General features: G+C 39.4%; 1 protein-coding gene across 1 annotated transcript; it reads right to left on the minus strand.

Moving 5' to 3' along the window:
• Positions 1 to 1,290: 1,290 nt before the first annotated feature.
• On the minus strand, positions 1,291 to 15,305 carry bcat1 (branched chain amino-acid transaminase 1, cytosolic). Its single transcript, XM_041781152.1, has 10 exons — positions 15,279 to 15,305; positions 11,464 to 11,658; positions 10,851 to 10,961; positions 10,655 to 10,774; positions 10,414 to 10,574; positions 10,147 to 10,289; positions 9,855 to 9,940; positions 9,618 to 9,758; positions 7,321 to 7,395; positions 1,291 to 1,329 (listed from the first exon to the last, which is right to left on the minus strand). The coding sequence occupies exons 1-10, from the start codon at positions 15,303 to 15,305 to the stop codon at positions 1,291 to 1,293; spliced, it is 1,098 nt and encodes a 365-aa protein (XP_041637086.1).
• Positions 15,306 to 15,583: the final 278 nt, after the last annotated feature.

Consider the following 15,583-nt stretch of genomic DNA (forward strand, 5'->3'; position numbering starts at 1 on the left):
CAACCAAAATGACTCTAAGAGTGCAATGACGACTCATCCAGGAGGTCACAGAAGAACCCAGAACCACATCCAAAGACCTGCAGGCCTCACTGGCCTCAGCTAAGGTCAGAGTTCATGACTCAACCATCAGAAAGACACTGGGCAACAATGGCATCATGGGAGAGTTCCAAGGCCAAAACCACTGCTGACACAATAGAACACAAAGACTCGTCTCACATTTGACTAAAAACATCCTGATGATCCCCAAGACTTCTGGAGCAATATTTTGTGGACTGATCAGACAGAAGTAGAACTTTCTGGAAGGTGTGTGTCCCGTTACATCTGGAGTAAAATAACAGCATTTGAGCCTACATCACTTTGTCTGACAGCTTTCTGGAGGTAATCAGGCCTGGGTGTGGACAGTAAAACTGAACTCAGCTTTCCAAAAACTGTGCTCAAACACAGTTACCTCATAATTAACAAGGGGGGAATTACTTTTTCACACAGGGACTGATAGGTTTGGGTTTTTCCCCTTAATAAATAAAATCATCATTTACAAACTGCATTTTGTATTTACTTGGGTTGTCTTTGTGAGATATTAAAATTGTTTTGATGATATGAAACATTTAAGTGTGATAAATATGCAAAAAAAAAAAAAAAAATCAGGAATCAAAAAGAGGGGCAAATACTTATTCATGTTGTGTCAGGACATATTTGCACCAGTTTGCCTCAGGCTCCTTCAAAGACTCATTTTTCTTCAACGCAGCATCATGATGATCTGGTTAAAATGTTACTCTTTATTTTGCAGGTTTTAAAGGTCATGGTTACAGATTTATTAGCCATAGAAAAGCCAACAAATTCTCTCTCTTTTTGTAGAGAGCAGCCCTTAAAGATGACATAAATACACGTTTTCATGTGATTTGGAAAACCTTGTGCTAAAACCACCCTGTAGCTGGTTTATAACAAATCCACAGCTGCACTGGATGTTAGTTTGAGAAAAGATAAGAGGCGACAGAATAAGCCATGGTGACTGCATTTCTGTAAGTTATTGTGAAGTATTGCATGAGACATTAGCCTACTTTTGTTAATTACCTTGGACAGTAGTGTAATAATTATTAATCTAAGTTTTAAGGGAGCTAAAGTGGTGTGACACCAACGCCAGGGTAGTTTTTCAACATATTGCAGTGAGACTACAAATATTGCACATGCATTGTCTTCTCATTACATCTACATCATCTCTCTGGTCTGTCCCTTCGTGCACACAGTCGTGTCGCTGCACAGGAGCGTCCCTGCATGGCTTCTTCATCACTGCTACACCAGGAAGGTCCAGTTGCTGGGCGTGCGTCCGTACTGTAAGAGAGCAAAGGTCATGGAAAGTTTACAACAGTCTCCGCTTCTTTATTGGCCTAAAAAGTTATGAAAATCTCAAAACACTACGCTAAACTTGCTCAGTGCTGCCTAATTGCGAGCAAAACACAAATCAAGAAATGAAATCAAATATCCGTAAGCAAATCTGCAAACTCAGCCACCAACAGAACACAACACAACAGAGAAAAGGAAGAATAATAAAAATCAAAACAAAATGTTCCCCAATCCGTGACAGCCGCGGAGACAAATCCAATTATTTGTGTCTCATGTTGCAAATTTGTTCTAATGGTCGAAGTGAGAAAGTAAATAAACGCCTGCGAAGGGGAAACAAAAGAATGTGATTTCTAATTAACTTGAAAGAGGAACAGCAGGGCGACTTAGTAAACCCATCTTTCATCTGCTGCCTCAGACCACTCGTTTGTTTGTTGCACAATGTTGTCTTGAAGAGGGGCGGGGGTGGGGGGATAACACTGCACTGCTTCCCTCCAAATGAAATGTCAACAGATTTAACAGCGCTGCGGAAGAAGCGCAGCGTTTTCCAGCGTTTTGTCGATTTTATTGTTCATTAAGCTTCACTGCCGCCGCTTCCCCCCTCGAATCTTCCTTCTCCTCCTCCTCACCCACTTGTTCGAGGCTTCATTTGCAGCATCCCGGCTTTGAAGATCACAAAAGGCTGAGGCAATAATTGGGTTTGTGCAATTACAGCGAGCTTAATGAGAGAATTCAGGAGTTTGTCTTGCCCCTATCTCCAACTCTCCACACTCCAGTGTTAGGTTTCTCTCTGAGGCTCTGTGGGCTTAAGACCATGTTATCAGTTATTAAGACTTGGTTTATCACTCCACCACACACATCACGGGTGCACACGAGGCCTGAGTGATTGAGATGGCAGATATGCTAATCGCCTGCCCCAGACTGACCAGAGAGACAAAACAACAAACACAGATGTAGAACAGAAAGCACAGAGTCAGAGAGAGGGAACGCAAAATAAAAGAGACGGAGGTCACCATAGAGATAAGACAGATCAACAAATCAGAATGTGTCTAAGCAGATACCGTCAAAGTGAAGACTCACTATCACTTTACTGTCATCAAAACAAATTAGCAAGGACACGCTGTCCCGCCACTTAAAACTCAGCTAAGAAATTCAGCACCATAAACTGATTATGTGAACTTAAGAGCTGCATCTCTACATTCAGTGATCTCTTTATTAGGTATACCTGTTCAACTTCATATTCATGCAAATACCTGGTCAGCTAGCATGGCAGCGATCCCTGCTCTGAGGTAGACCCACAGGTGTATCCAATCCTGCCTGCAGCCTGCACAGATTCAACTATCTGTGTTTAATATTCATGCATAACAGTGCCACACATGGATAAACAGCAGCTGAGATTCTCAGACTGATTTAACTCCTGGTTATGGCTTAGTAAAAGCAATGGCAGAGTGGCATACTTACACATGCTATATTTAAAAATCATACTGAGGGGAAATTGCTTCCTGATCTCTGGAAAGTTTGTGCATCAAAAAGTTGCAGCACACCCCCAGCTCTCATAGACAGTAGACTAATCTTTACTGTATTTATGCTGTATTAATACTGTCCTTATCATTAGATGTTTAAATGCAGTTAGGCCAATTTGCATGGAAAGTGGTGTTTTTCCCCTAAATAACTGCATAATGTCTCAGCGTCTCTGCATGCCAGTGTGTGTGTGCTGTGATTGGCTAACAGCACAATAAAGGGAGCATTAAAGCTCTGCCTTTTCACTTATTTACAAAGTTTTAGTGTGCAGACATTTTTGTGTAGCTTTAACAAAGCATCCCACTGTTTGGATGCATGGAGACTGACACAGATCAAAACATTTTAATGCAGCACCAGTGACTATAACTGACAGAACAGCAACCAAACAGTGATTTCTCAGTGAATGATTCTATCAGCGACATGTGACACATTCACCGTGTTATCTGGTTCAATATGAGCACGGAGAAGTGCTTTAAAGTACCTAATTAATTCCTTTAACGACGTAAAGTTTTTCAGGCTCTGTCATTTTCTTGTTTGAAAGAATAATCCACAGACTGGCATGGGTGTGTTTGTGTTGTAGAAAACATTACATGTTATTTATTTAATTCCATCATAGTAAACACTTGCTTTCCCTTACACTAATAAATATGTTAGGACCTGCAGAAATGTCAAAACTGCCTGGTCCCACGAGATTTGCAGAACCCATGGGATCCAGCTCACAGTGCAGCCCTGTACTCCAAGGGATGTAAACATGGTCTGCATCAGTGATCATCAACTGGAGGCCGGGGTGCCGCATCAGCCCCCCCCCCACCCCCCATGGCTTTCTATCTGGCCCCCAGAGAATTATTAAATTCAGAAAATATTATGTTTAACCTTCAAACCTTTGACCTAGCAACTTATCAAACAAGAAGCACACAAGTATATTTCTGTAATTTGGCATGGTAAACACATACTTATTCTGTTTTCCTGCATGTGTATTTGGCCATTCATAACTGTATTTTAGCATCAAACTCAGCTCCAAATATATGTAACTTAAAAACCTCAACGATTTAAGTGACTTTAAATGTGCCATAGTCGTATGGTTTTTTGTAAAATAAGGGTTATGGTAATTTTGTGAAATAAGGGTGTGGTAGTTTGAAAAATAGGGGTGTGGTAGTTTGTAAAATAAGGGTGTGGTAGTTTGTAAAAAAAGGGTATGGTAGTTTGTAAATTGAGGGTGTGGTAGTTTGTACAATAAGGGTGTGGTAGTTTGTAAAATGAGAGTATGGTAATTTGTAAAATGAGGGTGTGGTAGTTTGTAAAATGAGGGTTATGGTAGTTTGTAAAATAAAGGTGTGGTAGTTTGTAAAATAAGGGTGTTGTAGTTTGTAAAATAAGGGTTATGGTAATTTGTAAAATGAGGGTTATGGTAGTTTGTAAAATAAGGGTGTGGTAGTTTGTAAAATAAGGGTATGGTAGTTTGTAAAATAAGGGTTATGGTAGTTTGTAAAATAAGGGTGTGGTAGTTTGTAAAATGAGGGTGTGGTAGTTTGTAAAATGAGGATGTGGTAGTTTGTAAAATGAGGATGTGGTAGTTTGTAAAATGAGGATGTGGTAGTTTGTGAAATAAGGGTGTGGTAGTTTGTAAAATGAGGGTATGGTAATTTGTAAAACGAGGGTTATGGTAGTTTGTAAAATAAGGGTGTGGTAATTTGTAAAATAAAGGTGTAGTAGTTTGTAAAATAAGGGTGTGGTAGTTTGTAAAATGAGGGTTATGGTAGTTTGTAAAATAAGGGTGTGGTAATTTGTAAAATAAGGGTGTGGTAGTTTGTAAAATAAGGGTGTGATAATTTGTAAAATAAAGGTGTAGTAGTTTGTAAAATAAGGGTGTGGTAGTTTGTAAAATGAGGGTGTTGTAGTTTGTAAAATGAGGGTTATGGTAGTTTGTAAAATAAGGATGTGGTAGTTTGTAAAATGAGGATGTGGTAGTTTGTAAAATGAGGATGTGGTAGTTTGTGAAATAAGGGTGTGGTAGTTTGTAAAATGAGGGTATGGTAATTTGTAAAACGAGGGTTATGGTAGTTTGTAAAATAAGGGTGTGGTAATTTGTAAAATAAAGGTGTAGTAGTTTGTAAAATAAGGGTGTGGTAGTTTGTAAAATGAGGGTTATGGTAGTTTGTAAAATAAGGGTGTGGTAATTTGTAAAATAAGGGTGTGGTAGTTTGTAAAATAAGGGTGTGATAATTTGTAAAATAAAGGTGTAGTAGTTTGTAAAATAAGGGTGTGGTAGTTTGTAAAATGAGGGTGTTGTAGTTTGTAAAATGAGGGTTATGGTAGTTTGTAAAATAAAGGTGTGGTAGTTTGTAAAATAAGGGTGTTGTAGTTTGTAAAATAAGGGTTATGGTAATTTGTAAAATGAGGGTTATGGTAGTTTGTAAAATAAGGGTGTGGTAGTTTGTACAAGAAGGGTGTGGTAATTTGTAAAATAAGGGTGTGGTAGTTTGTAAAATAAGGGTGTGGTAATTTGTAAAATAAGGGTGTGGTAGTTTGTAAAATAAGGGTGTGGTAATTTGTAAAATAAAGGTGTGGTAGTTTGTAAAATAAGGGTATGGTAGTTTGTAAAATGAGGGTGTTGTAGTTTGTAAAATGAGGGTTATGGTAGTTTGTAAAATAAAGGTGTGGTAGTTTGTAAAATAAGGGTGTTGTAGTTTGTAAAAATAGGGTTATGTTAGTTTGTAAAATAAGAGTGTGGTAGTTTGTAAAATAAGGGTGTGGTAGTTTGTAAAATAAGTGTGTGGTAGTTTGTAAAATAAGGGTGTGGTAGTTTGTAAAATGAGGGTGTGGTAGTTTGTAAAATAAGCGTGTGGTAGTTTGTAAAATAAGGGTGTGGTAGTTTGTAAAATGAGGGTGTGGTAGTTTGTAAAATAAGGGTGTGGTAGTTTCTAAAATGAGGGTGTGGTAGTTTGTAAAATAAGGGTGTGGTAATTTGTAAAATGAGGGTGTGGTAGTTTGTAAAATAAGGGTGTGGTAGTTTGTAAAATAAGCGTGTGGTAGTTTGTAAAATAAGGGTGTGGTAGTTTGTAAAATGAGGGTGTGGTAGTTTGTAAAATAAGAGTGTGGTAGTTTGTAAAATAAGGGTGTGGTAGTTTGTAAAATGAGGGTGTGGTAGTTTGTAAAATAAGGGTGTGGTAGTTTCTAAAATGAGGGTGTGGTAGTTTGTAAAATAAGGGTGTGGTAATTTGTAAAATAAGGGTGTGGTTGTTTGTAAAATAAGGGTGTGGTAGTTTGTAAAATAAGGGTGTGGTAATTTGTAAAATAAGGGTGTGGTAGTTTGTAAAATAAGGGTGTGGTAGTTTGTAAAATAAGGGTGTGGTAATTTGTAAAATGAGGGTGTGGTAGTTTGTAAAATAAGGGTGTGGTAGTTTGTAAAATAAGGGTGTGGTAGTTTGTAAAATAAGGTTGTGGTGGTTTGTAAAATAAGGGTGTGGTAGTTTGTAAAATAAGGGTGTGGTAGTTTGTAAAATGAGGGTGTGGTAGTTTGTAAAATAAGGGTGTGGTAGTTTGTAAAATGAGGGTGTGGTAGTTTGTAAAATGAGGGTGTGGTAGTTTGTAAAATAAGGGTGTGGTAGTTTGTAAAATAAGGGTGTGTTAATTTTTCAATTAAGGGTATTGTAGTTTTTCAATTAAGGCTATGGTTTACACTGGTAACATAGAAACTCAGTCAGATCCTTATCTCAGCCATATTTGGGTTTTTTCCAGCACAAAGTAAAGATTGCATTCATACTCACACCCTCAGCAGTAATCGGCTCATTTCACAGCGCAATAAACAAAAAGTCGGTGATACATAAAATGCACTTTAACTTAAATTAAGCCTTCAGCAAAGAACATTATGAAACTTTAAAGCCTGTAGTGCTGCATAAACTGTAGAAGTGGAATATTTCAGAGTCATTACTCAGTATTCAGGGAGATACCACACTTATTATCTACTTACAGGCAGAATAATGCATTCAGTGGGTAAACAACAAACAAGGACCTGCGGGGTCTGTTCATAATATAAAAACTTAATGATCTAATTGGCTTACATAATAACCACTAGATCACAAACCTGCCATGCAGTTACAAAGATGTAGGACAAGTTAAGCTTGGTATTGCTTTTAATCTGCCGTATGTTCAATCCAGGAAACGTTCATGTTTGTCACTATCCTCTCCTTGATGTTAATGAATACATGTGTTTGCAAAATGAGTATGAATGTTGAAGGAAGTGACAGTATTGCAACTTGCACTTCAGTTTTTTTGTTTTCACCTTCAGTCAAGTCGCTGAAAGCTTTATTTAGAGTAACCTACTTCCTCTTGGAGATGGAGTCCTCAGGGTGACAGGAGTGCACAGAACACAGACGTTCAACCAGCTGTTGCTCAGCTCGGGGAAACATCTGTGGGAGGTTTACGTTTATGTTTGTCTGAGTGAGTCTATCATCCACCAACCTGTATATCAGTGAGTTCTTTAGCTATCCGGGAAGTCATCTGAGTGTTTCTATCCTGGCTGGGGATGTGCAAGTTCTAAAAACACACAAAAACACACAGTTATAGTATCTGAATCAGCTCTGTGAAGGCATTTTTTCAATGAAATTACAAAAACACATTGAATGTTAAGTCAACAGATAAAGATATTAAGAGATGCTGCTGCAGGGTTCAGTAGAGATAAATAAGGTTTCCTCTGTGTTTTCACAGGAGACCACCACCCTCATTAATCAAAGAACTAAGCCTCTAAAAGTCTGAACACAATTCACAATTAACAACTTTAAATCAAATAAACACAGAAAAACCTTTTAAAATTTATCTGAAATTAAAGGAGGTTCAAGACACAAAGTCCAACTTTTTCTAAGTTAGTATGTACTGGTAAAATAAATCTTATCTCAAGCTCTAGTTCTCTGTCAGACTGAATAAAATTGTCCTCCAGGATTTTCTGTTATTTTGCCTGACTAATTTTCCCCTCTACCTTTACAAGGCCGGCTGCTGAGAAGCATCCCCACAGCATTATGCTGCCACTACCGTGCTCCACAGTGGGGATGGTGTGTTTGTAATTAGGTCATTACAGGCTGATTAGGGGCTACTAATGTATAAAGTGTAACCTGCCTTTTTCCTGATGCTCCTCAGTAGTACTTAAAGTAAGCTTTCTTTATTTTAACCAGAATAACTGTACTTTTACTTGAGTACCATAGCCATTTACTTTTTCCACCTCTGGCTACAAAGGTGCCGTTGCAAACTGCAGTATGCTTCATATTTGCCATAAAGATCCCTCTGAGAATGGTAACCCTCTCTTATTTTTATTCCTGACAGTTGGGTGAACAGGAATATTCTAAAAAAATAACTTTATACTTTTGACATAATACACATTTTAGCTGAGTTCTAATAATGCCCAAGGCTTCACCTGAAGATTTCAAGTAAAAGAAAAACTACAAAATTACAGTTTTTGAAATTGTTATGAAACAGGGAGTGTATAAGTATCACTTTGAAATTCTATTTCATCGTTTACTGTAAGATTTCTACACCTGAGATACACCAAAAATGTTTTTAAAATGAACCCAGCATGATCAGACAAGTTCATCTCGTTTCTTTTTGTTTTCTTTTTCCATTCCTTCTTCAACATTAAGTATTAATTTCTTTCTTTCTTCTGCATAAACTACTCCTTTCCATACATACACCCTATCAGTATATGCTGCATTCTTACAGTGTCTCTCCTCCTGTCTATCATGAATTTATACAACTTAAACACAACTTAATTTGACAAATCATAACCTCACCTTTCTGTTATGTCTCCCCCAAAACAAATACATGCACACACATACATATGTATGATGTATATATGCGCACACACATGCACCCCCCCCCACACACACACACAGACATATGCCTTCAACACCTTCAGACTGTTAAAATGTTGAGTCCCTGCTTGTCTCTTGTCTTGTCTTGTCTCCACCGTCTGTATGTAATGCTTGTATGTTGTCCTTCACTTGTCATGTTCTGTCTTGAATCACTTAATATGTATGTTTAAACATACTTATGTTTGAAATCTGTTTCTTGATGAACCAGATGGAGGCCACGAGCTAAAATGTGTCTGTTTAATAAAGTTGTTCTCCAAACTTCTACTCTTTATGAAGCTTTTTGTTTCCACACGGTTGCAGGTAAAGAGAAACACGGTACAAAAACACTTTCAGTTTGTGCCTTTAAAAAAAAAAAAAAAAAGCCCAATTTAGCATTTTTTTAGAGGAACTCTCTTCGTTTGTACATAAAGCTTTTATATTGAAAAGCTACCAGCCCATTTCCTCTATACACTGAGTCCAGTCACTTGTAATGAGTTTTATTAAGGTCAAACTTAGGAGGAATGACAGAGCTTTGACAGCAGGGAGACAAACGAAGCAAACTCATGTCTGGTATGAAAGCCGTTATGGCAGTAAAACATGCTGCCAGTCTGAAACAGCGGTTACTATAGCAACGGCGAGGAGCGCTATGGCTAAGTGACGTCACAGTACCAGTGCTGACCAAACATGGCAGCCTCCTGGTGAGTTTAAACGCTCAAATTTACTCAAAAAATGCAGATATGTAGTGAGTTTTTTAGTTCAATATGCACATGAGAGACACAAATATCTATCCAACAAGATGAACTTATCTGATCATGCAGGGTTCCTATCAAATAAACTTTATTAAAATGGTGTTTTTCAGTCTAAAACTGTATGTTTGAAATGAATGAGCAGAGACACCTGCATACTTCTCTCTCTTACCTGTCCCTGGTAGATTATGTGTCCTATAGGACAGATCATGCATGCAGTGCCGGAGCCAAACATCTCCCTCACACGCTGCTGCTTCAGAGCAGAGCACAGCTGGCTCATTGTCAGGTAGCGCTCTGTCACCTTAAACTCACCCTGAGCACAGGGGAGAGAGGGGACCAGGCTAAATATGATGTATAATTTGGATTATTAATCTATTAATTCTAATTCATCTAGTTTTGTCTGTCTCACCCATTGTCTGGTTAGTTCCAGGATGCTCTGTCGGGTAACACCTGGAAGTATGACACCATCCAGGGGTGGAGTAGCAAGTTCCTCCTCTGAAAGAAGGGAAAATTAAGAATAAGCACAAGTAAATCTCAGAAACTGGACCAAATTCCTGACTACTCTTAGGTTTATGTTGTAATGTCATTGTTCTGCCAGGAGGGGGCAGGATTGTAACACAGTTCGTTCTGCACCCACATCTTCCATCTACTCTAGTCTGCAGCAGTTTGTGACTGTCTGGGGGTCTGGGAATGTGACTGACCTTCATCCTCATTGATCCAGTGGAGAAAGATGTTCATTGTTCCTGCCTCTGTGATCTGGTGGTCATCTCCATAGAGCCACAGCACCTGCTGACACCCATAATCCACTGCTTCGTACTGGGCCATTAAGGAGCATCCGTAATTCCTGCAGACAGTCAGAAACAACAAAAGCCATCATGATCATTTAAAATCCCACAGCCCTGACATACTTCAGCTGAATTCATCCTCTGAATGCTTAAAAATCAGGCATACACTTTGTGCACACCCACCCTCCCATCTTGCAGTCTCCAGTCCCTCCTTTCCAGGCCCGAGTGTACTTTGGGTCGGCCCACAAGGACAGAGCCTCTGCCTCGTTGTTGAAGTACGACCCCGCTTGAGACAGGATCACATACAGCAGGGCATAGCTGGGCTTCTTCACACCCAAGGAGGGCTATCATAGACACATGAAAACACAATTTTTTCTGAAAAACAAGCTCTGACATTGAATGCACTGTTTATTGTCTCCCTTACCTCAGTGCTGACAAATGTGGGTCTGATGTAGAGACTCGCTGAGTCTGAATACGGGACCCAGTCCTGATCGATCTCTACCAGTCGCCTGATACACTCCAGCAGCTCTGATTGATCGAAGGCCTGCAGGAAGAAAGGAAAATTCAGTGTTCAGTACATCACGGACAACTCTGCTTCTCCATCCATCCCTCCATCTTACAGGCAGACAGGCCCTCTGAGCAGACTTGGACATGCGGCTCATGTTGAGCATCGGTCTGAAGAGGCGAAGACGGTTGTCATCCCCACGGTACGCCTTCAAGCCTTCAAACAGCTGAGTGGAAAAGTGGAGAAGAGATTCAGTGAAAACTGCTACTCTAACTAGAGACAGACCGCTAAATCACAGTGAAAACACTTCAAATGATTCCTACAAATACTTTGTCCATCATCTCACAGCAGATTGATGTGTGGTTCATTGTTAGGTCTCTGTAAATATCATTATAAATAAAATTATATCTGCTCCAGATGTAGCATATCTTTTATTGTGTTTGCTGGTGCTACTCTAAATCAGAAAACCTTGCTGACTGGCTGATAGAGAGCTCAACACCACCACTAAGCTACAAGTTTTAAAGGAGCATGGTAGAGTGCTGCTGGACACGCTGCCCACTCAGACAACAACAGAAGTATCACAGGCCATCACACTCTGCATAGAAACCTCAGCCATCAGTGTGTGACTGTGGAGGGCGTGACTGGTGTGACCTGTGGTGTAGAAAACCCTTTGAGAAGTCAGCCGACTATAAGAGTGCTAGACAAGCTCAAGCCCATTCAGCATGTACCTGTATGCCATAGTGCAGCGACGAACAGGCCGGGTGGAGTGAAATGTGTCCAAAGGGCTTGATTAGCGGAGCCTGCCAGCCCTCAGCTGCACTCCACTCTACGGTCAGCATGTGGTCGGTGAAGACGGTCCCAAAGGTGGAGACTTCAGGCTTGGTCTTTGGATTGGGGGACAGCTGGATAACCAGATCAGCTGCCTGGTTAGAAAACAGTTTTAGAATGAATCAGCATTAACTAACATTGCACCTCTGTTAACTACAGTCATGGACCAAAGTATTGGCACCCCTGCAATCTTTCCAGAAAATACACTTTGCGCTTTGTCTCCAACCATTTCTTGGTGCTTTTTGAGGTATGTTTGGGGTCATTGTCCTGCTGGAACACCCATGACCTCTGACCCAGACCCAGCTTTCTGATACTAGGCCCTACATTGCGGCCCAGAATATTTTGATGGTCTCCGGATTTCATGATTCCTTCCACACAGTCAAGGCACCCAGTGCCAGAGGCAACAAAACAACCCCAAAACATCTTTGAAGCTCCACCATGTTTGACTGTAGGTACTGTGTTCTTTTCTTTGTAGGCCTCATTCTGTTTTCTGTAAATGGTAGAATGACGTGCTTTTCCAAAAAGCTCTACCTTAGTCTCATCTGTCCACAAAATGTTCTCCCAGAAGGATTGAGGCTTACTCAGGTACATTTTTGCAAACTCCAGTCTGGCTTTTTTCTTCTTTGTGTTTTTGTGGAAAGATTCCAGGGCTGCTGATACTTTTGTTCATGACTGTAGTTTTGAGCCCATCCATGCAAAATAACCAGGGAGAAATAACAGCTCTGAAACTCTTGTACGGAAAAGAAAACCAGTGATGAAACAAGAGGTCTGAGGAGTCACAGACCTCACAATACCTGCTGCACAGTTTACCAGCCAATCTTTGTGTTTGGCCAGCAGGGCTAATGTTGACAGTGTGGCAGGATATTTCAGTTTACATGATCAACAGTTCACCTCTAATGCTGGGATACCACACAACACACAACGCAATATCAGTGAGACCAGGACCAGGAAGCTAAATGGATATATTACCCATGTACACATGCATATAACAGCTGCTCCTCCAGCCTGTCTCTCAGCATCAAATAGCCTCTAAACAGCTTAAAAAGATTTCTCTATCAGGTTCTACCGTGGCAGTAGGTTATGAAATATGTGTCATGTTTTTCATGATGTCCTTTTCAACACAATAACTCAGTGTAGCTCCATCCTACTCAACCAGAGAGCAAAATTGTTGAAAAATACCTTTGCAAAAGTCACAATTTAAGAGGTGAAAAGTGGCAAAAACAGCTTGAAGTTGCGATAAAAATAAGTTAAAGGTGGCAAAATGGTCAAAAAGCAATGAAAACAGGCGAAAATGTTGAGCTTAAGGGTCAAAAAGTAACAAAAATGGGTAAGAAGTGACAAAAAAAGAGTAACAGGTAGCAAAAATGGTTCAAAAGTGGCAAAAATGTGTCTAAAAATGAGTGAAAAGTGACTAAAATGGCCAAAAAGCAGTAGAGTGGCAAAAATGGGAAAAAGTAAGGGAAAAAGTAGTATTTAATGGCAAAAGGTAGCTTAAATGGATGAAAAGTATAGTGAAAAAAATGGTGAAAAAGAGCAAAAATAGGATAAAAGTGGCACAAAGAAGTGGCTCAATGGGCAAAAACTAGGAAAATAGAGCTATTTGATGACAAAAGGTGAATTAAGTGGGTGAAAATGGGGAGAAAGAACTGTGAAAAAGGAAAAAATGGGATAAAAGTGGTAAAAAAATGGGTAAAAAGTGGAAACAAAAGTGTCAAAAATGGAAATAGAAGTAGAGGAAAAAAGAACTATTTAATGGCAAAAGGTAGCTTAAATGGGCAAAATGGGAAAAGAAGTGGCTAAAATGGGCAAAAACTAGGAAAAAGTGGTATTTAATCACAACAGGTAAATTAAATGGGTGAAAATGGGAGAAAGAACAGGGCAAAAATGGGATAAGAATGATAAAAAATGGGTACAAGGTTGCAAAAAAGTAGACATAATGTGGTATTTAATGGCAAAAGCTAGCTTTTAGTTAGCTTAAGCTAGCTTGGATAAAAGTGGCAAAAATTGGAAAAAAAAGTGGCAAAGATGGGCAAAAACATAGGAAAAACAAGGTATTTAATGGCAACAGGTAGCTTAAATGGATGAAAATTGGAGGAAAAAAATGTTTAAAATGGCAAAAATGGGACAAACGTGATAAAAAATTGGTAAAAAGTTACAAAAATGGGCAAATAAGTAGGAAAAATATGGTATTTAATGGCAAATGGTAACTTAAATGGTTGAAAAGTGGTTAAAAAATTGTGAAAAAGGGCAAAATGAGATAAAAGTGGCAAAAAGAAGTGGCTAAAATGGGCAAAAACTAGGAAAAAAGTGGTATTTAATGACAAAAGGTAAATTAAGTGGGTGAAAATGGGGAGAAAAAAATGACAAAGGGCAAAAATGGGATAAAAGTGGTTAAAAAATGTGTTAAAGATTGCAAAAAAGTGACAAAAATGGGCAAAAAAGTAGGAAAAAGTGGTATTTAATTACAAAAGGTAGCTTAAATGGGTGAAAACTGACCAAAAAATGGTGAAAAAGGGCAAAAAAGTTTCCCTTTTTTAAGGTTTTCTGGGGGAATATTATTTAAAATTAAGCTATTAAAGAGCCACAAATAATCACAAAAGAGCCACAGGTTGAGTATCACTGCAATAACAGAAGTTCTTGTTGAAAACAGACATCTCTTTAAGGTAATTTAGTTATCTGCTCCAGTTGTCTGGGATTAGACTCACTCTTCATCCTCTCCTCCAGGCTGCAGAAGGCTGCTTGTGCCATAATCCCAGATTACAGTGCAGGAGAGTGGAGGGTGACAACAGTGCATTACCATGTGAAAGTGAAGAGTAATTCAAAATGAGCTGTACTGTTACTGTCTTTTATTCTGGTTCTTCAAATTTGTAGAAAAAGATTTAACTGACTAATTTAAAAGTTTGCCTTCAACTAAGGTTTGATCGTCGTTTTTTAACTTGTCAAGAACAGATTTTTTTACACCCACTCTTTGGGCCATTTTAAACATTTTTGACTTTTCACAACAAAAGGAAAGGTGCAGCTCTGTCCTCACAATGCTTCATAATCCCTTTCCACAGTTATCTTGCAGCGAGTGTGTTGGCTGGGATCAAGAATGGATTAAGTAAACAATGAAGGGAAAGCATCGACACATCTGAGAACCCAAGCCAACACTTGTGGTTGTACGTCTGTGTGGGTGTCTGCATATGTCCGTCCTAATCTCCACCTGAGCCTGCTGTCTACTGGTCAGCCACTCAGGGTCAGAAAACAAGCAAAGCTCCAGCTACTTAGCGTGAGCTGGGAAAGTGGATTGTGCTGAGCACAAGCACAGGAATGGACTCTACTCGTGCCATTTTGACCAAACTGCAGTCATTTTTTTCATTTCAGAGACAAGTCAGGAGCTAAATGGAACGCCTTGCAAAAATCTGTGGACTTACTGAAGCGCTGGGATATCTACTAGTTTAGTTTCTCTGGTTTTCACAGTCAGAAGTCTGCTGAATGTTTGTTTCTAGAGGATCTCTGCTGCATTTGGCAACATGAGGACGAGAAGCAGAGCTGGAATATCATCTATGAGGAGGACAATGGGGCATTTTTAAGAGTCAGGAAGCCTAGGAATCATCAAGATGCTGCAGCTGGAGCAGCTACTGAGGGTAGGTACTCTTCAATAATAATCTAAAGCAGTTAGACTGAGGGTTCAATCCATCCATTTAACAATCAGCAAGAAGACGAGACTGCATACCCTGAAGCTGGGGATGATGTCAGCCATTGCAGAGTGGAAACGGAGCAGTTTACCTTGAAAAAGATGAGAAATATTAAACATTCACTTCAAATGCACAGATGCACAACATGTTGACTACTGCTGTCTACCTGCAGACTAAATCAGCTGCAAGCGTTGCATAAGGGAGGTATTTTAGGGACCTGCTGAACAGGATGAATATAGCAGGCCGAGCTGTTGTCTGCTAACTTGTTTTCTATGTTATACATCTTTATACATTATATATTTCAATCCACATGCAAACTAGAGCTTCTGCAGACAACAGAAGA

This window comes from Cheilinus undulatus, linkage group 23 (genome assembly GCF_018320785.1).
Source record: "Cheilinus undulatus linkage group 23, ASM1832078v1, whole genome shotgun sequence".
NCBI lineage: Eukaryota > Metazoa > Chordata > Actinopteri > Labriformes > Labridae > Cheilinus > Cheilinus undulatus.

Coding starts and splice junctions, on each gene's coding strand:
- bcat1 (XM_041781152.1), bottom strand. CDS start 15,305: ATGGCTGACATCATCCCCAGCTTCAGG. Junction 11,659..15,278: donor ACATCATCCCCAGCTTCAGG/GTATGCAGTCTC, acceptor TTTTCTAACCAG/GCAGCTGATCTGGTTATCCA. Junction 10,962..11,463: donor CGCTGCACTATGGCATACAG/GTACATGCTGAA, acceptor TTTTCCACTCAG/CTGTTTGAAGGCTTGAAGGC.